The following is a 27,655-nucleotide window of genomic DNA, read 5'->3' on the forward strand; positions in this document are numbered from 1 at the left end:
TTCCTGCATAGCTTCGTCTTTTATTACTTCTGATCAGACATTGTCACAAGTGTTGGTCTGGATGAACGCTCAACACGCTGATGGTTACATTATTAACATTACATGAAGAAGAAACAGATGTGCAGAAGTGTGGAGGGAAGTGCAATAGGAGCAGGAAAACAATGAATTGTGGACAACAACATAGACATTTATTATTATTTCCTATCAGTGCTGAAGTGGGAGGGGATTGATCCAAGTGGTGTGTAACAGAGGTGGTTTGCTTTCTTGTGATTGTTCCGGTTCATTTTACAGTCCTTCCAGCGGGAATAGCTCCGTCGCTGCTGTTTCTACTAAATGGAAGACAGTGTCAGTGCCTCCATACTTACTCACAGGAGAGATAGACAGAAGGTAAGAGAGGGGTAAGTGTCTATTTCTCTATCAGGGTGCTGTGTTCGGTGCCTGTGGTCTGGTTCGGTCCGGTTCTCCACAGGGTTTTTGAGGGTGCGTGTCTTGGTGCTGACTCATACCTCACTTCCTCCACTCCGGTTTGGTCTGTTTGACAGTCGGTCGATAATCATTAATCCCACACAATAAACTCTTCATTGCTTTCTGTGTCTCTCTCTCCGTCTTAGCCCCCTGTTCTTAACTTGTTCTGCAGAGAAAAACAGAAAGAAAAGAGCATTAGAGAGACATAAAAAAACATTTTAATAGACAAACCAACAGAAGAGAAGTATATTATGTCCCACTGGAGACACGAGACGGAGAGAGGGAGGCTTGAGAGTGCAGTAAAAGGGTGGAGGATTGAGTGAGTTGGAGAAGTGGAGAAAAGACCCGAGGGCAGTGGATTCCATGTTAGCGATAAGTGCAGCCACAAATCCCCAGCACTCCCTGTCAATAACCATTTGAACTGGCCTATTGCAGCTGGGGCCACTGCATGAAAAGTGCCTGAGAGGAAACTCTGGGAAAGAAAGAAAAGAAGGACCCGGAACGAGGGACGTGAGGAAGAGAGTAACCTGGACAGGAAGTGAGAAAGAGAAATGTCTTCTTCCTTACCGACCAACTTAATAGTGGCATGAGATAAATAACGTTTCATTTCTGTTTATTTAGTGCACTAATGATCTGCCTAAACTCCACTGTAAAAAGCTAGACTTTGAAGATATGAGTAATTCCAGTTTAAAGGAAATGGGCCTTATTTTTTATCATTTCTATTTATCTACAATGTCAAAGGGCTGAGAATGGGGAACACAATTACATCAGATAACTTTAATATGGTATATCTTCTGAGCTTAGGGATGATCGGAGCTACTCTTCTGTACAATACAGAACTGTTATGGTTGTTTACAACAGACACTTTTCACATTATTTTACGTGTGACTCACCTAGACTAACCTTATTGTGTGTTTCTTATTGCAATATCAACATGTTGAGTCACTAACTGTTTAAAATAAAAGTAAAAGGACAAATTCAATCATTACATTTGATATGCTTTATCAAGAGTGATTTTGATTGATTATGATTGAAAATGATGAATGCCTTGGAGTTATATGCAGGTCTTTTTTCACTTTGATCCTTTTGCAAGCACAACGCCCTCTGAAACCCCAAACAGGGCTCTCGTGGGCCCTGAGAAAGTAAAAAGGAGATGGAAGGGTCAGTCTAAAAAATGAAGTGGAGAAGGAAACGATAGGGAGCAGGAGGCGGTCATGCGGCGAGAATATGGAATGAGGAGGCAAGCAGTGGATGAGAGATTGTCTTCCATGATAAACTCTTATTCACAGAGCGAGAGAGAAAGAGAGACTTTATCTGTCCTTCCACTGCCTCTTGCTCACTGTATGCTATCTGGACCTGTTAAGTGCTGAATGCATTAGAAATGTGACTGGGGCAAATGTGATGGAGGGTTGGACAGAGGCAGTGAAGGAGGGACAGTGACAGGGCAAAGAGGGCACTGAAAGAGAGCGAAAGTGGGTCTAGATGTTATCACTGACCGGAGATAAGAGCGCTAATTATCAGTGACAAAGGCTGGGGGGTGACCACGCCTGTATTTGGATGGCTTTAGTTCAGGGTTCAATAAAAAAAACTAAGATTTAGGGAGATTTGGGTTTTTATCCCCAACAAAATGCTATCTTTGACATCTCCATCTTTACCTATGGTGAAGCAGCTTTTAGTGGAATTTAAGATTTGAAGAGGAAGGACGAAGAAGGTGAAAGAGATTTTGCTGAAAATTGGATGACCTATGTTATCAAGAGTCTTTGACAGGAGAGGAGATGAGAGACGGTGTTTTGAGGGCACGTTTGGATCTTGTGACCTCCAGAGGTCAAAGTCACGTCCTTTGACATTTGTTCTCAGAGCAGCTTCCTGCTGGGCTCTGATAAAGCTGTGTAAACATCCTAATCACCAACCACCATCAGCTACTATCCATTCCTACTTCATTCCTTCGCCCTGTTTTGTCAGCTTTGTAACTCTGCATAATATTCCTTTAAATCCTTATCATAGAACTGTTATTTTTCTGCACCTAATGACGTTAAAAGCAAGTCTTACACAGATAAGCGCAGACGAACAGGAGTGTGCTGTGATTGCCTCGGGGTGATAAACACAAGCAGATTAACATATCGTCGCAGGCTTGCTTCCAAACAATTTACAAGATCATAACAGCATCCGGACTGTGAACGCACCCTTGCTGAATCTTGACGAGGCTACAGGTAGTCCGTGTTAAGCGCACACGCACACACATCCACAAAATGAATAAAACATTTTGTAATTTACATGATGTATAGCTTAAAAATCTGCTTGCATCTTACGTTCAGATCTAATACTAATACCCACGAGAGTGAAGGATAGACAAAAAAAACAACTCAGTTTTCCTCATTTCACAATGCAATTGTAAAAAAAATCTAATAGAAAAGCTCTATGAATGTAAATTGAGCCTTTTGGGGGCAAAGTGATGTTACATATTGCAAAGTGAGGGAGGGGGAATCAAGTTAATATCAACCTGAGTGACATTACTATTACCATACAGTGTGTGACCGTGGGAGACGGAGGGCGGGAAAACATTTGCACTTGGCAAAGAACGGAGAGAGGACAATGGTACCCAACTAGCAGAAGCTACTCCCTTGGTCTTATTACATTAAAACACACACAGAGACAGTCAGGGGAACGCCTGTGTCAGCAAGTATCATGGAAATACACCAGAAGGTTTAAACTGGCTATTTAGAGTGAGCTTTATTCAGGCGCCAGTCGCCCAGCGGAAAGGATATTCTCCTGTCTAAAAGCCAGGAGCCAGTACATGTAAATGGATGCTAGCGTGTATGTGTGTATTACAATAATTAATTTAGACATTTAAAAAGGGAATGGCTTCTCAACTGTAGCTACCGTACACATCTATGGGCCCAATGACGTGTAACTAACACGCACATGGGGCTACTTTGTAATACACACATCGATTCAACTGAAAGCTACACCAAAGGATCAGGAGGCGCTACAACTTACATATCATCTGTCCATGAGGGTGCATGAACACACTTGTCATTCTTATCAGACAGAAAAAAACATGTTAATTTGGAGGGGTTTACAATTATAATGTTTTATGTATTTTCCTCACGTGCAAAGTACAGTCGCACAGAAAGACACGCTCATTTATTTAATAAGCATTCAACACACAACAAAACATGCATATGCAAAATATGCTAGCTTAGTGTACGAAATTATGTTTACATAAGATAAGACCTACAATAAATGAGATTAGTTCAGTAAACACGCACCTGTTTAGTGTTGTTGACACACTGTAGGTAAAGGGTTGCTATATTGGAGCAGTTGAGGGTTTTCCCGACGTTCTCCTTGTAGCACGCCAGGATCTGGCCCTGCAGGTCTGCACACACAGGGTACGTCTCATAGCGCCTGCGGGGGGGGAGAAGGGGAGAGAAATAGTGTGAAAACAGGGAAAATATGGTGTTAAAATTGAGGGCAGGGTGCTGCAAAAAAAAGTGTGATGGGATAAGGGTGGAGGGGAAGGATAAAAGCGTAAGAAAAGGCAGAGATAAATGTGTGAGTTAGAGTCAAGCGTGGACTTAAAATGAAGGGAAATGTGTAAGGATGGGCAATTCAGAAAGATTGACAGAATACGTATGAGCTATAGAAATAAAAAACAAGAGAAGAGGATTACAGACATATTATGGGCTTGGTGGATGGTCATTTATCTCAAGAGAGTCCATGCCCTAAAAAGGAGGTTGATCTGCGCTGCATGAAACACAAACTAACTCTGCAAATCAATGCATAATGCAGGGGAAACAACAAAGAGCATCGGTTTATTCTCAAGATGCAACAACCCTTAGTTGCTACAAAGTGCTGATGATAATGATGATGAGGTCGAAATTACCGGAAAGCTAAGTATACACTCCTTTAAATTAGTCTCTGTTCTTATGTCTTACCACTAAGAAACGCTTTAAAAAGGCCTCACGGACAAGAGTATTGATCCCCTACTGGCTAGTAGTAAATCCATCCATTGATTCAGAAAGGCTGCCTGAAAGAGTGAACCATTTACAGACTGCATTGCTGTCACCTTGGAGTGGTCTAAATGGCAAATTCAATCTTTCAGCTTCCACAAGGAGGTTGTTGTTGTATATTGTGAATGCTAATATGTCTGCTTACAAGCCACACATCACTAGCTTAGCACGCCCAGGTCTGTCCTTGAGGTCTGTTACAGCTTCAGTGCTGCAGTCTTAGCTGATCCAGCTGCTGGCCCTTCTTATGGGAAATGCAACGCTAAACTTCAGTGCATTTAAATGGGACTCTTATGTTATATCTATGCAATAGTTGGATCCTTTATCTAATCTAAGTAGTGGGATGTACCACCAGCGCTGGTGCCTACCCCAGTGTTAACTGCTTTTGTCTGTCTCTTCCCACACCGCATAAAAATCCATAATGACGACACATGTGCATGCTAGGGCTATTATGCTAATGGCGGTGTCATCGTTTTGTTCACACCAGTGCTCAGGACACTCCATCTGCCTCACTAAACGGAGCGCATGGGTGTGAAAGAGAAAGGGAATTTGCCCGTCAGCAACTCCGGAGATCTCAAAGGAATATTGGGGGTGAATCCGAGCCCCTGTAGTCAGAATCAGATGTTTGATTTGCCCCCTGGAGTGAGAAATTACCCTCCCGTTGGATACAAAGCAGGAGATTGGTAGCATGGGTCATTACCCAGGGTGCAATGCAGCAGGAAGCGGGTGCAGTGTGTGCATGTGTACATATGTGCATCACCACATGGTCATATTTGTTAAGGGGGCCGGAAAAATCGATAGTCCTTGTAAATGCATGTTAGTGGCAAATTGGATGTGCTCTCCATATTTTCAACTGTAATGTGATGAATCAATATACCTTATCATTCCCCATCAAAAACAATGCTCAGAGGCAAACAGAGTAACACATATTATATCTGGAGCTAGTAAGGAACACTTCAAAAGGTAGAAATGGTTAATTGGGACACACTCTTGTTGGCTTTTTGCTTACATGAGGAGATCAATATCACTCTTCTAAATCTGAAGCTACATCAGCTTAGTTTAGTCTCAGACTGGGACCAATGTGATCCTTAAGGTCCTTAAATGTGCAGCTCCACTAACATGGAACAGTCTGCAAAAAGAATGGAAAATAACCAAGCTAGTACCACTACATGTTTTTAAAGCTCGGTTGGATGCTACAAAATCAGATGCTGCTGGTACCTGTCCATGTGGATAGATATTTCAATTGTAATCCCTGTACATTTTGCTGTATGATGTCCTTTTGTTTTTCTGTTGTTTATGTTTTTATGTTTTCATGTGGAACCTACTGCTGCAGGTCTCCCTTGAAAAAGAGATCATTGATCTCAATGGGATTTTACCTGGATAAATAAAGGTTTTGAAAGGTCGCTGGTAGACTAATTTTCTCACCTATCGACAGAGCCGTATACATGTAAGGCTTTTCTAAATATGTTGTGGTTGTACAGTAACTACTTTGTTTACTGTAGAGACATTAGAGTGATATCCGTCTTCTCATCTAACCCTCAGTAAGAAAGTGAAAAAGCATATTTCCCCAAAAGTTGTTTGATTCCTCGTTATGTCTTATCACTTTGAGCGCAGACTGGAACATAACGCTGTTGGGTGTGTGGATAAGGTTCTGCATTTGCTGATCCATTGGGGAGAAATTCAGTCATTTGCTAGGAGGCATGACAAGGCCATTGCTCTGCGTCGGGGTATTGAACGATGACAGCAGTGCTAGCAGAAATCGCTGCCATCCTATTCCTATGGATCCTGGCACTCATTCATTACACCGCCTATGGGCATCTACAGGGACGAGCGGAGCCACATACACCCACTAATTACTTTCTTAAGCGTTCGCGTTAATACCAGGTGCATCCTGCTGATACAAACCACAGTGTTTATCACCAGTAATGGCCTCAGAGAGAGAAAAGAGGACAGAGGAAGGGAGGGAGAGGAAGAGGGTGAGGGGGGTTGATAGAAAGAGCATTTCTTGATGAGGAAGAAGACAGTGGTACTTCTATTTTTGCTTTCTCTCTGCAGGAAGACACTGGTTGAGTTTATCATGGAGACAATAACACTGTCACATACACTCTGTGGCGGCACGCTGCATCCTCTATCATCTATCATTAAGATTAACATTAAATTCCTGCAGCCAACCACAACCACAGAGCTGCTGGGGAATGACTGCAGCCCCCCCCCCCAAGATCTCAGGTCAGTAACACATGTCATTAACTATAGTGTTAAGGCTGTAGTGCTATGCAGCAGGGTGAGCAGATGCAAACACGATATGCATGTCATTTCAGGTTATACACCACAACCACTACAACATGACCCCTTCGTTTACCCTAAATTCATGAAATGTACCAGTGTTTTGTTTTTCAAATCAGTTATCAAGCCTTAGTTATCTGAATACAAATAAGTGAAAGACTCAGTTTTAGGCAATCTTGTTTTCTTCTAGTGTACAGAACAGCAAGTCAGGGCAATATACATATCAACAGCAAAAAGCTGGAACTGAATACACATCGGATTATTCTACTGTGGGAATCATAGTGTGTGCTTAATAAATAAATTCAAAAACATCAATCATCCAGTTCCTGTAACCTGAGGAGTAAGGCGTTCATAAACATCAAGACTGTATCACTCCAGAAGCAAAACCAATTTTTCTTTTTTTTTTAAATAGCTATATTTAAATGATTTACAGGAAATGAAAAAGAAAGCTAGAGGCATTTTGACATTTTTTCCAGCCCTGGTTTGGTCTTAAGTTAGATTCCTGTGAACACGTTGTGATGTATTTGAGTCTGTTATTGGTAGAGAAGGACTCCATGATCACAGAGAAAAAGGCTGAAAAACAGAATTATATTATGGCAGAGCTCATCTCTTTCTTATTTCCTGACCCCTGCTATTAATCTCATGACCCAACATAGGGATATAAGCCCTGCTGGTGACACTCCCGCTGCGTATAGATTATTGTACAGCTCTAAAGATTGCCAATCAATTCCTCCACACTTTGTCTCTCCCATTTTACCATCTCTATCTTCCCTCCCTTATCCCCAAGAGGTTCATGGGATATTTAATAAAACTGCATGTAGCAGGAGACACTGAAACAAATAGAGACATCCAGTCAGATATAACTGTTTATTATTTTCCCTATATGTGTTTATGTGTGTGTGTGCTGCACCCCTGTACCCCAGAGACAGTCAATCTAAACAGTCATATAGGGGTCTCGCCTCATGCCATCTGTAGAAGTAAAGATCTCTATAACAACACCTTATGAACCCCACCCCCACCACACACATATATACCAAGTAAATCCCTATTGCTTTGATCCGCTGATAGGAATGAAATGGCGGTTGCTTTAGATATGTACTTTACAGGTACTCTGCAACATAAATAACAAAAGGAAGGAAGGGAGACAACAAGAAAGAGAAGAACAAGGACAGAGAGGCAGATATGAGTAAGACTGGACTTCAATCTGTATATTTTAAATTTAGATGTCATTTAATATGCTATTCCTTGCACACTTATCCTACTTTTAAATGTGGTTAGCTGTCATTTTGCCCTTGTTTATATGATAAATAGTCTTTCACTGTCAAAATGTGCATATTTTACTTTTTAGTTATGTTTTATTTTCCATCTTGAGATGTTTGTATTTTATGTTACTTTATTTTCTACTCTTTATTTTCACATTATGTGCAATGCCTTTTACATCAATAAAGCAAATATGATCTTATCTTAAGAAAGAGAGGTGTTTTTGTGAGAAAGACTGCAGAAAATCTTAGAAAAAAAGAGCGATATAGGAGAAGCAGACGAAGAGCCTCTGCGAAACACTCTCTAGGCACTCTGCTCACTTCCTTTGTGAAGTTCTCCTTAAGGAGGGAACAGGAAACGAGGTTGAGAGGAGGGGCAGAAATGATATGAGAGGGTGAACGTGTCCCATTTAACATGTAATAAGGCAGAACAGATTACCTGCTCACTCCCTCTCACTGTCTCCCTCCCTCCTCAAGGTGTCCCTATATCATTTAATACAATCCCTTCTTTCAAGCCCCCCGCTGCACGACTCAGCACATTTCCATATTCCGATAGCTTTATGGCTACAGCTCCATTTGTCAAAGAATGTATTGACTGCAAGTTGGGGGACGACTGTATTGAGATCGATGTTGGGATTTTCATACAATATGCATGTGTTATGCCAATAAACTGGGCAAGGGACAGTGTCAGTACATTTTTCACACTAACCTATATTGACCATGACTACCATCTGCTGTGACAATGTAGAGCTAGTGCAGTGAAATGACATTCATAGATCTCCGTTAGGGGAAAACATGCTTCAATAGTTGAACAAAGTGTGAGGCACATCTGGAAACATGTACGCTCATCTGTCATAATTTGAGGTGCATTATAAATCCGAACAAAGACACACAGATAGACACGCAGGCATGCCGACAAACAGACTATGTCCATTCCCTGGATAGCAACTGTCCCTATACAAAAATAAATATTTAATGTCTCCAGAAAATTGTGTAAAACTTTTCAATCCAACTGCAAGTTTCAGTATTTTTCTTCATAACATATTGGCCTGGCAAGCACTGGGTGGGCAATGATACATAGGCTTTAGCTACATCCAGCTACATTTACATAATATAAACTGAGTGTGCTTTTATCGTGCTGAAACAAGACTTTTTTGATATATTTACTGTAACTCCATAAAACCTTTTTCATTCAACGAGGGAGCAGTTTGGTGGAATTCTTGACGCCAAACTGCACCTGACAAAACAACATCTCTAAATAGATTATACCAACTCAAAGTCTCTAAAGCTGAAAACTTGACGAAACCTTTAACAGAATAAGTAAACAAGATTACCCGCTCCACCCGTGTTTAAAACCTGACAGTCTTTGATACTTGGTGTTTTGTTTATTACCAAATAAATATGTAGATTCAATACATTTCTCTACCTTCTCAACATTACTCAAAATGTTGTCAAAGATGTATTGATGGATTGCATGAATCTTTAACAATAAATACAAAATTGATGCAACAGAGTTGTTGCAGCGGATTCTGGAAAATGTCTGCTTTTTCAAGCACTCCTAACCCAGAGGCCATTGGTTGAGCTGCTACAGGACTTTACTAATGGACTTCTCATTCTATTATGATTTAAAAGCACTTGCCAACATAGGTAGCCATTTTATGGTCTGGTTTGGTCATATTTCACACATGTTGCCAGTATTTATCCCCCGAACCCATGCTCTTACTCCTTCTTTCACACACACACACACACACACACACACACACACACACACACACACACACACACACACACACACACAGTGCAGCTCTAGACAGTATGGATTACCCTCGCCTGCCACCAGATTGAGTTCCCAATCACCATGTTCTCTATTTATCATCATTTGGGTCCACTTAGGGGTTAATAGGGTTAAGGGGTGGGTGCCGGTTACCCCTTAAAAAGCCCTCATGTTCTCTCTAGTTAAGGCAGGCGTCAGTACCGAGGGGGGTAAATAAATACAAATGATCCAGTTAAGGAGAAAAATGACACACATTTCGCTCACGCTGCTTTTTAAAAGCAGACCTGAGTGACCCCCTGCAGTGAAATCCATCAGCATGGGTAAGAGATTGAATGAGGGAGAAAGGGAGAGAGAGGAAGGGAATGAAAGAGAGAGAATCAAGACAAGCATCTGGGATAAAAGATTGCAAAAGAATGGAGGGAGAGAGTGTGAGCAGAAAGCGAGGGAGGCAAAACAAGACAATAACAAAGATGGGAGTGAGCGAGAGAGATTTAAATTAAGACAGAAAACACTGTTCGTAAGTGAGCAGCGAGGGAGACAAAGAAGGATGAGTGTGTTAGAGGAAAAATAAAGGGAGTGTGTGTCCTTTCTGACCCTACTTATACACTCTAATACAAGGGACTGGTGGCTTTAAGCAGAGGAGGACAAGATTATTCACAAACAAATGCAGGTAAAAGATGTACCGATTCAGCTATTCTAATTCGTCAAAGACACCTTTAAAAACAACGTTCATCCAAAACAGAGACTGGCACTGCTTTGTGATCGGTAAGCATGAAGTGCTGTTTTTCAGCTTTTCTAAGAAATGCTACATGTCACTTTCTTCCTGTTCCATCACTCCAGCCACTGTGCTTTTCACTATATGAAAAATCCCTGAAGAACACAAAAAAAAGGAATGAAAGCTGTGAGTGGTTTAACCAACCATTTCCAATGCTCTAAAGTCACTGACTCAGCCACTAAAAGGTGTGTGTGTGTGTGTGTGGGTGTTAGTGTGTGTGTTAGTGTGTGTGTTAGTGTGTGCGCCCACGCAGGAGGCTAGGATTGTGTGTGCTTTTTGCAGCCAGCACAGTGAAGCTCTTAAGGCCGATAGAAGAGCTTTTAAAGCAGTTATTGACTTCTGTCTCTTCAGCTGACCACCATCGTGTCCCTGCACCTGCGTTGCCTAGCTACAGAATTAAGGTTCGCCCTCACCTGACAAGAGGGGTCAACGCGCTACTCAGTCTTGCCTGCCTCACGGACTTCACAGAAAAACATCTCTGCCAATACGACTGGAGTGCTTTGCAAAAACTTTCCTTCTAAATGAATCCCCGTCATTTTTTAATAATTAATAAAAAGTTAATTAAACCTCAATAAATCATTACTTCATTCATTTTGGGACATTTATTGGCTTAAACAAACGGGAGCACTGCCAAGAAAATGGAATTGCTTTACACTTTATTTAGATATTAAGGCAGTAGGGTGGAAGCCTTCTGGATTTCCCCCAGCGTATTTATCCCTTTCAGTAATGTGAAAGATAAAACAAATGCAACAGTCTTGCAATGCTTCTTTGCAGGAACATGTGTTGGATTGCATTAGGTTGCACAGGACTTACAGGTTTTGTGTCCATGTCTTTATTGCAAGAAGCAATGGATTGTACAACATTTAAATAAATGTGTGAAAAAATGTTCGCTATAGGAACCAAGTTGTGAACTCAGTGGAGATTAGGTTTAATGCATCACTGTCGATGTGTTGGAGTTATCTTTATTACATGATCAAGTGTTGTAGGCCATGCTACTGAGTTAATCATTGAATTTGTTTAAAGACATATTTGTACCATGAATGTACACGTGTCGGTTTGTTATCTAGCATAGGGTCATGTAACATGTGATTATATAAGGTCAGAAAGAATAGTGTTGCAAACCAAAGTATAGGAATTCCTTTAGAGAGTACATGTTTGAAATATGCGGCATTTTATACTCAACAAGCATTGTGAAATGTATTAAAGCAGATACAATAAAGTGGTTCATAATGTTTATGGTTATAAGGGGTCTAAAGAGGAATGAGTGGGATCTACTTTCTCCAACATGCTATGGAGGAGAAAACAGACAGGTGTGGTCTCTTGACCCTGAGCTGAAGGAAAACAACGAGCCATTCAACAAGCTTTGCTCCACGGCACGCCTCCTCATTCCAACTTTGCGTGCATGAGCGGTGAGATGAAGCGACGACGGTGTGGCTGCTGTTATTGTCAACTGGATAAAATTAAAAAAATATGTATTCAAAAGAACTACAAAATAAACAACAGACAAAGGGAGTGAGTGTGTAGCCTGCGGGAGGAGAGGAGTGACAGTGAAGTGACAGACTCAAATGAGATATTATTCTCTATGGCCCACTGTATAGGGGGGGAACTAAAAAACGCTCAGCTTGGACACACACACATGCACTCTCAGTCACAAATAGAAAAGCATGAAAACACACTCTTTTATGATCGTATCACAAATGCCACCATCAAGGCTGAAAGCTAAGAGGAATCCAACTTTGTGTGACCTAAGAAGTGAGATGGAGACATAGAGATGATGGTCTCAATCCTTCAGTATTACACATTCACAGATATACGATGTCCCCGTTTCTTCTCAATCCTGTAGGGACCCTGAACCAACAGTGACCAGCTTCAACAAAGAAGCCCAAAGCCCCACCAAAGGTTAACACTGACAGGAGCTTTAGGACCACTTTTATTTCATTCCCCATCCCATCCCATCTTTTCGCATAATCTCACATCCATCATTTTCCTCCATGCCTGTCAGTTTGCATTTCAAACTAAAGCCCCACTGGGTCACTATAGCCCGTGGAGACCCGCACACACTCGCAGCAAATATCGACATGCATATATGTGACCTGGCTCTAATTCATTCATCCTCACACACACATATGCTCTTTTACATACATGTGGTGCAGCAAAGGTCACACATTCAGTGTTGGACAGTGTGATAATGCATCAGACTTGGATAAACAACTGGTGGTGAAGGTGGCAGGATATAAATCAGATGCAGGGAGAGATAGCCTCCTTTCCACTGGCAACTGTGAGCTATTATCTACAGTCAGTGTCACAAGTGAATAAAAAGCTTTGTTCTTAAGTGTCTGTGTATGTCTAACACACCATAGGATCACATTATCTGTTATATGGTGTGCATTTCTACATATATGTGGAAGAGCTGTTCACCAAATGGTAAGTGTGTTGTTGAAAGCCCTGCAGTTTATGATCCATGGTTACTATGTCGTTTTTACAATTTGTGCAGCATTTGGTAATATTAATCTAAGACGATATTGTTAGTGTCCATCATTTTGTGGGGTAAAAAACATTGAAAATGATAAAAATATTCATGGCATTAATGAGTTTATGAAACATTATGTATACAATTATTTTGTAATTTTTTCTTACATTAGTATTCATCATACGGCTATTGTGTGTGTGTGTGTGTGTGTGTGTGTGTGTGTGTGTGTGTGTGTGTGTGTGTGTGTGTGTGTGTGTGTGTGGGGTGTGTGTGTGTGGTGTGTGCGTGTGTGTTTGTGAGTAGATGTAATGATGTCACAGTGATGCAGTTGCGTTCTGGTTGGGAGAGCGCCATCATTCTCAAAACTCTGACGGGAATACTGCAGCAAAACGTCAGGGGACAGCTCTACTGCAGACGTACGCTATCAGCTAGTCACAATCTCATATTTTGCACACACACACACACACACACACACACACACACACACACACACACACACACACACACACACACACACACACACACACACACGCACACGCGCCCCCCCCCTTGAGTTCCTTCCCCTCACACTTGAAATTATTTATTTTAACATCACCAGGGGAAATGCCCAAACAGCAAAGAATGGAACATATAGCACACTGGCTACCTGCTGAAGCCTATTTTGTTCAAACTTTTGTGTATCACCGAAGTTAACCAAAGAGGCAATACTATTACTGATACCATGAAACCTCAGTGTAATTTAACTGAATTATTTTTTTTGTTACAAAGAATGTATTTCCACTTTTCTTTTCAGGTCCTGAGTAATGAGTTCCCATGTTGAATATTATGGCGCATCAACCCAAAAAGCCGCCATAAGATCAGTAGGTGGCGTTATCTAGACACATTCACTCTTCCTAAATGTCGTCCAGTCGAGAGACCTGATTTTCCTGACATGGATGTCACAAAGAAATAACAGTTTGGCCTTATGGAATTCAAAACTGATCTGACTTTATATTGTAAACACAAACCACACAGTAGCCCTAATTAAAACTTCCAAAAGTACATATACATAACCCCTGACAGGCAGCCCCCTCTGGTCCCACACATCATCTCCACTACACTAAACCGTAGCCTAATATCAGCCTTAACACTAATCAATCCCTGGAGTACTATCAGTCTCTTTACAGACGCACTGACGTGAGCTGGAGCAGGGAAATGAAGACATTCTAATAAGAAAGATGTCATCTCCCATACTTTATAACATCCTCACATTAACATATCAAATGGTAATTCTATCAAGTATGGATAAGGCTTTTCATTTTTTTTGTATCTCCTTTTCTTTTTCTTTTTATCTCTGGGGGACATTTTCAACTTTAAGGAAATCAAAAGCCTGTGTGAGACAAAATATTTTTCTGTTATTATTCAACAGAGAACACAGATAGCATCTTATCTCTGTATGGTCTCAGAGAGAGAGAGAGGAAGAGAGAGCTTTGAGGAAAGGCACATGCATTATGTTCACAACAGATGAGTGCATCCAAACATACATCATCACACATGAACGTAAACAAAGACGGGCAAAACACTCCCTGTTAAATCCAATTAACCCTCCGCTCTGATCCCCTCAATGCATCCCTGCCCCTGTCTTGTAACACCAGACCTTCCCGCTATTTCATTAGCACACACACACATACACACACACACACACACACACATGCAGATAACCCCCCCTTCCTTTACCTTTCCACAATTGTAATCCAGTCACAGCCCTGCTAATGCACCTCCTATAATCCAATCAGCCAATCACTGCCCTTCATGCAAAGGCCTGTGTCACATGACTACCCGCACGTTAGCTCAACGTTCGCTGGCAGTTAGCACTGTCATTTTTGAGCTAATGTTATTCCAGTTTTTCTTTAATGTGATTTGGGAAGTCTCAGCTTCGGCTTCCATGAGTCTAGCGCTAAACCCCTGGTGGGCTAGGCTAATCAGTTTCCAGCATTTCGGAGGGAGACAATGATCCCGGTGTTAGCGCTGGCTAATGACAAGCTAACACAATTAGCCTTGCCTCCCTGGAGAAGAGCTCAGAGCCAGGGCCCATCTTGCCCCACCTCCTGCCGTCTCTTCCTCCACTTTTCCTACATTACTATGGAGCCTAATGGCCTCCTATTAAGGAGACAGATGGAACACGGATGGAGAGGGATTCTGCTTCCTCTTAAGTTACACATATGTGTCGGAGATGTGCTACACCCATGACTGCTTGGTTAGCTATTACCTCCTCTGTTAATAACTACAATGAAGTACCCCTTCCTTTTACTGAAAGGTGTGTCTACTCCATGTGCTTCCAATAATAGTGAGTGTAGAACTATCAGAGTCAGGATCATACATTCCCTCATGGTACTGTAATGCAATTTGAATCAAAATAGGTTTAAAATACATCATTACAATTATTAGATTGCAAGTGGTAGGTCGTTTGTATTACAGCAAATGAGTCAAACCTATTTTAAAGCCAATGTAAGTTTTATTTTCTGCAGCACAAAGGTTATCTTATGCTTGTGTCTTAATGTGGTATTAACTGGTTTCATAATGCTGTTTCACCCATGTCTAGTTGAAAATTAGAATTAATAATATTCTTCTAACACAGAAACATTAAAAGGGCACGAGAAGCGCCCTGTCAGCTATTATTAATATGCGATCAGCCTTATCAGTGGACAACATCATCAACATCAGCTAATGGGCCGTGCTAATGTGATCCTGATTGAAAGACATAGGTTAGTGGCTAGCATAATTCAATACTGTATTTATTTACTATTCCACATGGACTTCTTATCTTCTATGCCAGGAAAAAAATGGGATTTTTGGCAAAATAAATAAATAAGCTAAGGAAAGCAACAATCAGAGTTCTATTTTTGGCGGTAAATGAAAAACTGTTGCGAGTTAAAACCCTTGATCTACTTTGGATTGAAAGTGTTTAAACTCACCTGAACTTAGCATTCACTTGGTCGGCAGCTTTATGGTAGTTCTCTGTGGTGACCTTGTAGAACTGAGCACTCTGCAGAGAGACACAAAGAAAGCCAGTGAGTGAGATAAATGCATAAAACAGTGATTGTAATCTCCCATATAAAAAAGCCTATCCAATTTATTCCCATCTTCCCTGCTCTCAAGTTAAAGCTATTTAAGCAAAAGGAAACATTTCAGCGAAGTGTTGAATCGTGAAAGTTCAGATATGATATCGCCCTGTCTACAGTGCAGCCGAGCCTGCACAGCCCTGCCTGATCTACCACCACTCAAACTCCATTACATCTTAGTGGAGAGGGATATTAGGGGAACAGGTCTATTACCAGTTTGCCTTTTGTCCAGAAAATGGAAGCTAACTTGGTCTACAGGTGGAGAGTGGGCAGTATATGCGTGGATGTATGAAATCAGACTGGGCATCTGTGTGAGTGTGTGTTTGTGCTTATCCTCTCTCAAACGACTGCTGTAATAACAGGCAGCAATCCTATAAGGTCAGAGGGTCGCTAGTCAACAGCGTACAGACCACCAGTCATAAGTCTCCAATGACCCATAGCAAATTAACTTGTAGCTGGACCCCTCAACCTGAATCACCTCTTCAAACACCACCATATAACATAGCACATACACCATTTATACTACTCAAGAAGATCTGGTTTGTCAGCCCTCAGTGGCTGTTATGCACATTTATGATCAAATGGTGAGAGGTGGTAAAGTGTGATGGATGGCTTGACAGAACGTCCTATGAGGTTTCGATCCAGGGGGAAAAAAACATGCAATGTCTACCAATGCCTTTCTGTCAGGTACTCAACTTGAATGATAGTAATACCTCCATTAATACCTTCACTTAAAAAGTTCACTTCACACAAGCAGAACAATATTTTCTTTACATATTTGACAGTTAAAGGTTTTATGCTAAAACAGAGCAATTATTTGTGAGCTATATGTGCCTTAGTAAAGGCCTGACAATAACCTTAGGCTTAGTATTTGTCATGCACAAAGCACAGAGCCCAGGAGCCAGCCAACCCATCAACATTACTGGAAACCAAACACTTCATCATCTTGCATAAATTACAGATACATTAGAAATGTGACAAATTAAGCCTTTTGGTCCCAACTGCCCTGACTTAACCTTCCAGCAGGGAGGACATTCATCATAGTTCAGAAAAGATCAATAGGAATGAGCTGCACTGCTGAAAAGATCAATAGTTGTGTGTTGTAGAGCTAAAGGAAGATGGGACATGACAATGCTGACAAAAGGTCTGATACACATTTGAGTCCTATTCATTTGGAATGACAGTAAGGGTTTGCAATGGATTCAGAGACCTTTTTTCACATATACAGTGGGGCAAAAAAGTATTTAGTCAGCCACCAATAGTGCAAATTCTCCCACTTAAAAAGATGAGAGGCCTGTAATTTTCATCCTAGGTATACCTCAACTATGAGAGACAAAATGAGAAAAAGAATCCAGAAAATCACATTGTCTGATTTTTAAAGAATTTATTTGCAAATTATGGTGGAAAATAAGTATTTGGTCAATAACAAAAGTTCATCTCAATACTTTGTTATATACCCTTTGTTGGCAATGACAGAGGTCGAACGTTTTCTGTAAGTCTTCACAAGGTTTTCACACACTGTTGCTGGTATTTTGGCCCATTCCTCCATGCAGATCTCCTCTAGAGCAGTGATGTTTTGGGGCTGTCGCTGAGCAACACGGACTTTCAACTCCCTCCAAAGATTTTCTATGGGGTTGAGATCTGGAGACTGGCTAGGCCACTCCAGGACCTTGAAATGCTTCTTACGAAGCCAATCCTTCGTTGCCCGGCGGTGTGTTTGGGATCATTGTCATGCTGAAAGACCCAGCCATGTTTCATCTTCAATGCCCTTGCTGATTGAAGGAGGTTGTTACTCAAAATCTCACGATACATGGCCCAGTTCATTCTTTCCTTTACACGGATCAGTCGTCCTGTTCTCTTTGCAGAAAAACAGCCCCAAAGCATGATGTTTCCACCCCCATGTTTCACAGTAGGTATGGTGTTCTTTGGATGCAACTCAGCATTCTTTCTCCTCCAAACACGTCTAGTTGAGTTTTTACCAAAAAGTTATATTTTGGTTTCATCTGACCATATGACATTCTCCCAATCCTCTTCTGGATCATCTAAATGCTCTCTAGCAAACTTCAGACGGGCCTGGACATGTACTGGCTTAAGCAGGGGGACACGTCTGGCACTGCAGGATTTGAGTCCCTGGCGGCGTAGTGTGTTACTGATGGTAGCCTTTGTTACTTTGGTCCCAGCTCTCTGCAGGTCATTGACTAGGTCCCCCCGTGTGGTTCTGGGATTTTTGCTCACCGTTCTTGTGATCATTTTGACCCCACGGGGTGAGATCTTGCGTGGAGGCCCAGATCGAGGGAGATTATCAGTGGTCTTGTATGTCTTCCATTTTCTAATAATTGCTCCCACAGTTGATTTCTTCACACCAAGCTGCTTACCTATTGCAGATTCAGTCTTCCCAGCCTGGTGCAGGTCTACAATTTTGTTTCTGGTGTCCTTTGACAGCTCTTTGGTCTTGGCCATAGTGGAGTTTGGAGTGTGACTGTTTGAGGTTGTGGACAGGTGTCTTTTATACTGATAACGAGTTCAAACAGGTGCCATTAATACAGTTAACAAGTGGAGGACAGAGGAGGCTCTTAAAGAAGAAGTTACAGGTCTTTGAGAGACAGAAATCTTGTTTGTTTGTAGGTGACCAAATACTTATTTTCCACCATAATTTGCAAATAAATTCTTTAAAAATCAGACAATGTGATTTTCTGGATTATTTTTTTTTCTCATTTTGTCTCTCATAGTTGAGGTATACCTAGGATGAAAATTACAGGCCTCTCTTCTTTTTAAGTGGGAGAACTTGCACAAGTGGCGGCTGACTAAATACTTTTTTCCCCCACTGTACATATACTGTATACAGTAGTTACAGACAAAATCATTTATATTTCTGACATCAAAATGCAAACTGCTCTCCATAACAAAACACAAAAAAGGGTTTTAGATATCAAGATACATGTACAATATATACTTTATAGACGTTTCAAGTCCACATGTATCAAATGTAAATAATGTATGCCTATGCAGGGTCCCATGTCCCGTGAGTTAAGTCATGCTCTCTAATACGCCTTCCATCAAATTTAAGATGCACGTTCAGGGATTTATTTGCAGAAGGTTTGATTGTGTACGGAAACGTGAAAAAATGTAAATATCCTTCTTGAAATGCATAAACCAAAATAATTTGATAAAATATAAAGGGGTCTTAATACTTAACAGATCCACTGCACTATCCCTCAGGCAGACATTAGTTTCTATGTTAAACCCAATAAAGAAGTATGCCCAAAGTTTAAGAGTTAACTTGTAAGCTGCTGTTCTATCTGTGCCCTCTTGGCCTTGAATCAATTGGTTTTCATTGTAGACAAAGAAACTGTCAAGAGCTAAGAAAAGTATTTCAAAGAGAAGCTTATAAACAGATAAAAAGACTAACTGGAGATTTTTTTTAAGTTGCTAAAGACGCAAGAATAAGACTTCTCCTGGGTGCTGAGATTCAACCATTTTAACGGAAAGAGAGTTGGAAAGAGACAAATTTGGGTCTCTGTTTAGAATACTAAGTAGGTAATAATACACGCCTAAATGGCACTTTTCAGTGCACACATACGCCTGGAAAGACAAAAGGCCATGTGTGACAATGATAGCAGGACCTTTCAATATACATACACACAAACTCACAAACTCGCTCGTTCACTGTACAGAGCAGTGAAGAGTGTCATTTGTGTGATTACTGAGTGTTGTCAAATCATGATTTCCTGCTGTTGCCCCAGCTGATTTCAAGAGTAACCCTGACCTTTTTGTTAGCCCAGTGAGACAAGACTTGGTTAACACAAGTCTCACAAAGAGCTTTTTCGATTGCTCTCAAGCTATTCTTTGTCAATTGACTAACAAAATGGACTAACAAAATGTGTAGCAACCACAACCTTGTTAAACAGTGTTTCTGTTTGTTTTCATCCTATTGACTCTATTTGTTTTCACTAGGTTTCTGGCTCATCTGGAGCCATACAAAATGCTGGTGGGGGGTGTCTCAGACAAATTAAGTCATTAGTGCTAATGCACTGCAGCGATATGGAGAAGATAGAAGATGCACCCCAACGCAGGCCCCAGCGCAATTTAGAGGAAAAGCCACACATTTTTAATGAACACAACAAATAACTCCCTGTCCTGATGGCTCCTTTCTCTTATCTGCTGCTGAGCAGGAGGGCCGGAATGGGGAGAAACCCCACCATGTTCAACATGTTCTGTGGTTCTGAAAATAAGACTTCTGCTGTGTGACTCAGTGCAACTTGCTCAGAAGGAGAGCGAATAGGCAACAACATCTCTAACCATATGTTAAGGTAGAACAGTTGAATTTTACATATGATGATTATACATTTGATGAATACATCCAAATGTTGGCTGTTCCAATTTTAAGGGGAGATCTTAAGTGTAAAAACGACTCATTGTTGTTTCACGATTGTTAATCAAGACAGAATCTTGCCTCAGTTGCTTCCTTAAGTCTTTACAGGTTGATAAATACGTGGCTTAAGTGATTACTTGTGTTTAGCTAAGCTAACTGGCTGCAGCTTCGTATTTAGCATAGATGAATATTTCCCCAAATGTTAAATATATATTTAATTTGACTTCTTTAGTTATTGTCCTTGTAAGCCTGTGTAAAATGAGTTCAATCCTCATTTATTTTTTCAATACAATACTATAGCAGACTTATGATTAGATACTGTAAATCAACAGTCTTTTCTTAAGTCTTAAGAAAACACTGAACACTTTAAGCTCACATTTCAAAAGTTGTATCTCTACATTATTATTTTTGCCTCTGGATCATCCCTGCTGTCGGATTTTTTAAACATAAACAAAATGTACCTCTCTGTTGTTGTGAAATCACCACTCTTTGAAAAGACTACCCATTAAATCCCTGTGAATCCCATTATGCGGCTATAACAGCAAACAGACAATCTCCAGCGACTACATTGATCGCCTCGTGGTGAATGAGAATTAAAAAGATGTATTAACTGCTACAATACAGCAGCAAGACAAACCATAAGCACCTGTTTTCAGTTTAGGTTACATTTGAACAGACAACAAGCAAAAAGAGACAGAGGGCAATAGACTGAGAGGGATATAGAAATGACAGACATAGGAAAAGATGAAGATACCAAGACAGAGATAGAGAGATAGAAGCTATTACTGGTTTTTGTAAGGCTCTTTCCTCTGTATTTCTTCTTTTCACAGAGCTGTGGAACTTTGCTATGAGATGGCAATTGCTGCAGTGATTGTCCTCCATGGGAGAGCAGAAAAATCCAATTTCATCGATATACAAGGCGAAAAGAGAGATAGTAAAAAAAAAAAAACAGAGAAGAAAAATCCTTACTGAAATTGAAGCATGGAGGGAAAAACACCACTCCAAGAAAAAAGAAAGGAAAATGGAGAGATATATAGAAAGACAGATGTGGCGAGGAGGGGGGCCTGGAAAGAGACATGGTCGAGGAAAAAAAAAAACAATGGCTAGTTGATTGTTAAATATGAGATTGTTTTACAGCAGGGCAGGTATTGAGTGAAAATGTAATAAATATATAGATATTGTTTGCAGCGGTTATTTGGTGGCTGTGGCCCCAATGAGCGGCGGCAGCAGCAGAGGGCTGAGCTGCCTGGGAGCCTGGTGATGGCCTGTCACTGGAAGCCCCTCTGATGAATGGCTATGTTGGATTGGAACAGACATGTAATATATATCAGACTTATATTTCTCTCTCCGATTCCCTTTTTGTGCTGGTGTGCACGATGCTGGCTGTGGGAATCCTGAGGCAAAGGGAGGAGTGGAGGGAGATAATATTAAGCTAGCAGTACCCTCCAAATGAAATAACTACAGCTTTGTTCACTGCCGTGCCCACCCATACAGCATCACCTGACATGCTCAACAATGTCAGGCAATATAGTCTTCAGCTATATATATCCTTGAAGTGACACAAGAGTCTACTTTATGATTGTTCATAAGTTTATCATGTGGGCATACCCTATTTCAACACCCTCACACATTTGTGGGTGCTACAGACTATTGTAAGACAGTTTCTTTTCCCATCAGTCATGAATATTTTAATCAGCCTTGATGTGAAGGCGATGGTTCGTTTTGGTTTCACAGTTTAATTATTTAAGTTCATATAAGAATTATGCATGACATAAAGTACAAATTTGACCCGGATATGGATACTGTATGTTTGTTGTCCAGTTTTTCTGTCTATTTTCATACATACTTATCTGTTTGTAAGCTGCATGTTGAGCTTTGCTGAGCTGTATGTATCTTCCTTAATTTGCTCTCTCTACTGTCTATATGTATTTAGCTTCTGGAGTGGACGTCACTAACCAAGTGAGAGTTACAGTGATTGAGTGAGGTGCAGAACATGCCAAAAACCCTGACTTTGGTATACTGCTGGGATTGTGTTGGGCGAAGGGATCATGGACTGATGCAATGCTGAGAGTGCCAAATGGAGCACTGTGGCGGGAACATGAAAAAGGAGCGTTATTAACACAGTCCAAACAGACTGCACCCCCTATGGAGTCCCAAGCGGCTCGCTACACAGCAAGACAACATGCAATATGCCCACCATTGATCCTCACTTACAAGCAGAATCACACATTACGCACACATGGTCGCCACTTCTGCTGTGTTGTGTTTCCATAGGGCCATAAATCTGATACAATTAGCAAATACAAAAAATGTGGGAATGATTTTTTAATTCCTCTGCAGGCATGAAAAAATAAGACACTGTTCACACTCCTGCATTGAAAATTCACTGTCTTACATGACTTACAGCTTTTCTTTAAAATGTATTCAGTGATGGTTGGAGAGCTGTTTCAACCTTTCTTTTACTCTTTTGTTCTTTATCATTCGGTGACATTTGATCTTTTTTGATACTACTCTTCTGTCTCTTTCTTTGACTTTAGTCTTTGTCTAGTTCTTATCCTCACTCACTCACAAATGTCACTTTATCATAATTCCATGTGATACCTTCGGGGTACAATTCCAATTTGTCTGTCCTGTCTCCTTTTCAATCTTGTCTTTCCTGGTGTCGAATTTCTAGTTTCCTCTTTTTTCCGCTAGCTTCTGTCTTCAATACAGTATCTCTTTACTTGGCTCTTCATCGCTCCCTTTCTTTCTTTCTCAATCTTCTGCCCCTCTCTGAGGTGTGAAGGTGATTTGTTGACACTTTGATCTAAGGAATATTGACAAGTGGCCAACGTGACTGATGGATGGTCAGTGCCTGAAGTCGATAATGCCTGTGTAAGTTGGGACTCATCGCTTCTACCATCAGCGCTCACATCTGCTCCTCTAGAGGGCGATTCAGCCGAGCTACACTGAGCGAAGACGCAATAACAAAACACTAGTTGAAGAGATGAAAGAGAGGCTCAGGTATAAGGATGGATCTCCAGGGTATTAGAGCAACAAGAGAGCATGCCTGCATGACATAATATTGCAACATTTTTAGGTATTTTGCCATGCCGTCGACCTGCTAAGAAAAGTCGGTAAAGTTGTTTACTTTACTAATGATCCATCTCTTAATTCCCACCTTCCCCTAATGTCAACCAATGGCTTCTCTCCTCTCCGCTGCCCAACCAGAGTTGCACAGACCAATGCACTTCCAATTACTGACAGAAGTCCACTACCACTCAATACCCACTGGCTTGGCTTAAGTATTCATTCTCAGTGAAGGAATGACAATTTGTGCGCTCTATTGACTCAAAAGGTGGACTGTCTTCTTTTATTTAATGGTAACTAACAAATGCATACTAACATATTAAAGAAGCATGTTTAATTATTATGGGCTGTTTGATCAAACAGCTCAGAAGACGTTAAGTAAAAACAAAAGTATATTTAATTCCCATAACACTGATGTGATATTTAGCATCCTTGGATTCCCATAAGTTCCTAAGAACAAGAATATGTGAGTGCCTACCTCTTTCTCAGTGAATATCTGGCTTCACAAATGTTGTAAAATGTTCACTTTGCTACCACTATAGGGAGCATTTGACTTTTTGCTCTCTCCAAAGGGGATAAAACTCCTTCCCAGCATGACAGCCTCATTTTAAGCACATTAAATTGGGCGTTATATCCTTCCTAAGATACACGTATGATTTGAGAGCAGCATGAGCAGCATAACCCTCTCTACACACGTTAAGAGGGCATTTGACCCTTGTGGCCCGCCTTGCAGGCGGACGCCTGGGTCTCCCTGGGACCAGCATGGAGCTGCGATTTGAAGTTGGCAAAGCTTGGCAGCTGACCCTTGTCCCCCTCCATAGGACACTGGTTTGACAAGGACCATCAGGGTAGTGTCATTTCCAGGGACAGAAGGACTCACACAGGGATGAATGAGATGTAACCCTTTATCCTTCAGGCGGAGGGTAGAAATTAAAAGAAATAAAGAGCGCCAGAGAGCAAAAGAGCAGCAGAGACAATTACGGAGAGAGCAATGCAGACCACACTGGGGAACGCATGCAGAGTTAAAGTTGAGGGATGATAACAAAAACAGTAGGGCAGGGGGATGAAGAGAAGGAATATATGTGAGACTGTACTTAGGCTGAGCCCTGTGGTGACCGAGCTCTCTGTGAATGCTGGCTGAATTGTGTGCATTATTCTATGTGCACTGCTATGTGTCGATTCAAGCATTAAACATGAATAGAAGAAGGTTATAAAACCCCAGGCACATAAACCAGAGCTGCAGTCCATGATGCATATTCTTAACATTAGTGATGATGTAATCTTGCTTGGTGGCTGTATAATGCGGTATTGAGTGTTTCTTTTGTCCTCTGTTGTAAAATGGAAAGTTTTCTTTTGCTTTACTTTTTGTGTCTTCGATCTTTGTATTTTCTTAAATGTTACGGTTCAGTTTTGTTTTATTATTTAGCTTTTTAAACATCCTTATTGTAGTTACTCTCTATGTAGAGAAAAACTCTGAAATTAATTGATTTCCATGCAAGGTTTAGTAAACATTTGTATGGTTCTACATAAAGCATGCGCAATGCATTCACAAGAGCCTGTCAGCTATCAGTTGGTTTGTGCTGTCTAAAAGGTGTTTGTATCGACATTCCCAATCTTAAGACCACAACCCTGTAATAGGAGACTGATTTACCACTCTCTGTAGAACCTGGCAGATCCTATCTTTGAAAGCTGGGTTACAAATTAATATTACCAGTGAACATAAAAAGGCCTTTTCAGGTTGTTGTATGGTTAAAAAAGTGTCTTACCCTCTCCTCCAGCCGGGCCACCTGCTCTCTGTAGAAAGCATCCTGCTTCTTTAGGTCTGCTTCCCTGGCCCCCAGCTGCTTGGCCTAAATACACACAAATGAAAACACACACAGAAATATAAATACATGGCTCCACATCCAGAATACATTACATGTGTGCTCAGTGGAGCATTGACAATTTCATCTAACGGATCACCTAATGCACACATAAACAACTATACACAAGAGAGGCAAATAATGAGTTTATATTAAGAAGAGACGTGTTATAACACAACGCAGGCCTTCTGTTTACGGGCTATACTTAGGAACAATGTGTGAATGATTTATATCGTATAATGTCTGATGATGTGTGTTCTGCACCTGCCAGCATGTAAATACGAGGTATATGAGGGGTTTTTGCACCTGGGAATATGTGCACATTTTGCCTAAAATGTTGAAAATACACCTGTGTGTGAGAGTGATGATGCCTTGGCTTGTATTGTATGTGCTTCTTTGTCCTCTCCTGTTCACTCTTCAGCCAAAGCACTATCAGGCCACGAGGATAACATCAGTTCTCAGCACGAACCATGGTCTGGTGTATATATCTACCCAGAACTACCAATCTCCACTGTCCTCCCCTCTACTGTGACCTTCACTAAACGTAAGGCTGCTTCTCCGGGTGATATACAGGACAGATAAGACCTGGATGTATCAGATCCAAGAGAGGAAAAAGCAGACCTTCACACAGGGAAAGACGACAGTGACTCTAAATATAAAATAAAATTAAAAGAAGTTTACCTTTTTTCAAACCCATATTTATAGGATTCATAGACTTGTTATTGGGACTTACTAAAGAGAAACTTTTGTGGTATTCTTAAAAGACGTATGTTATTAAAAAAAGGACAGTTAACTCTGGGACCTAGTCAAAATCATTGTGTCTTACAGCTCCCTGCTGTTAATAAAGCCAGAAAGTAAAAAACAATATATATATAATATATATATGCTATATCTATAATTCTACAAAGCATCTGGAGTTAGAAAGCTGTAAAAAGGGAACATTAAAATATGGAGCAGCTGAAATACCAGGTGGGAAAGAAAAGTAATATGTCAGAGAAGCTGAAAGGGGAAAAAGAAACCCTTGACTCTATCCTGCAGAAACAGCGTGAGAGAACTGTAGAGTGTGGGAGAAGAAGGTAAAGACCTCTAGACTTACCTTCAGCCCAATCTCCTGAAGAAAGGGAGGCATTGTGGAAAAACAAGAGGAGAAGCAGAGAAAGAGTGTAAAGAGGCACTGATTCATCCATGAACTTCTTCAAAGTGACATTTGGAAAGGTTTAGTATTCAGGGGTGACTGGCTGCCACACTGTTCTGCCTGAATACTCACACTTCATACCCTTTATCTCCTCTTGCACTGGTCTATACACACACCAGTGCATACACACACAATACATGTATGGTTTACGACTACAAATGATTTTTGTATGCACACATGATCAGTTACATAAATTCAAACTATGGAAAGCAGCCATGCTTTAAAGCTTTTGCTTCCAGCACTGAGGGTTGTTGAAGGAGACAGAGAGTGCATGAAGAAAACACTATGTATGGGAAAATAATTGTATTACCCCATCCAATCTCTACTACACTGATAACCATCTGCTTTGGTGACTCAGTGCACTGCAGGCGGAGCTGCGTGCTCTATGCATTGTGATGAGGAGTGTCACCGAGGGGCTGTTCTCAAACCAGATGAGTGGGGGAAGTTTCAAAGTCAAGGGGATGCTCCAAGCTTACCCACACCCACACGTAGGCACGCAGGTAGGCACACAGGCACACACACACACACACACACACACACACACACACACACACACACACACACACACACACACACAGAGGAACAACACTCCACTGCAGCACTTTATCCATTCCTGACAACACTCAGTGAAGCAACACCATGACCAAGTGGCTGCTGTCTCTGCAGTCCTCAGCACAACCTAATATTTACTATTGTTGAGGCCAGAAAACTGTCTCCATTTTGTCCCCTTACATGTCTCAAGTGGTATTTTGTAGCCAGTGTGATGCAAAAACCTAAAGCTGCGTGCACGTGATCGAATCAAGTTGAACTTGAACCAAAATAATGGTGCAGGGTGAATGAACCCTGAAGTATATCCTTAAAAGTATGCAGTAAGTACATAAACTAGCACGATCATGACCTTAAAATGTGTTATCAATTCAAAGCATGTCGAGGTGCCAAAAAACTGTCTCACACAAACAGCTCAATTTAAGAGAAAGAGGGATGATGGGATGGAGGGATACACAAAGAGGAGAGGACTGGCAG

The 27,655-nt window shown here is 41.0% G+C and overlaps 1 protein-coding gene across 1 annotated transcript; it reads right to left on the minus strand.

The window, feature by feature from the left end:
• Positions 1–26,581, minus strand: LOC104962453 (MICOS complex subunit MIC19-like). Its single transcript, XM_010790889.1, has 5 exons — positions 26,534–26,581; positions 25,342–25,425; positions 15,988–16,058; positions 3,735–3,870; positions 1–631 (listed from the first exon to the last, which is right to left on the minus strand). Exons 1-5 carry the CDS (start codon positions 26,564–26,566, stop codon positions 608–610), a joined length of 348 nt encoding a protein of 115 aa, XP_010789191.1. The 5' UTR covers positions 26,567–26,581; the 3' UTR covers positions 1–607.
• Between the last annotated feature and the right edge of the window lie 1,074 nt (positions 26,582–27,655).

This window comes from Notothenia coriiceps, unplaced genomic scaffold (assembly GCF_000735185.1).
Source record: "Notothenia coriiceps isolate Sejong01 unplaced genomic scaffold, NC01 NC01_scaffold00034824, whole genome shotgun sequence".
NCBI classification, from domain to species: Eukaryota; Metazoa; Chordata; class Actinopteri; order Perciformes; family Nototheniidae; genus Notothenia; species Notothenia coriiceps.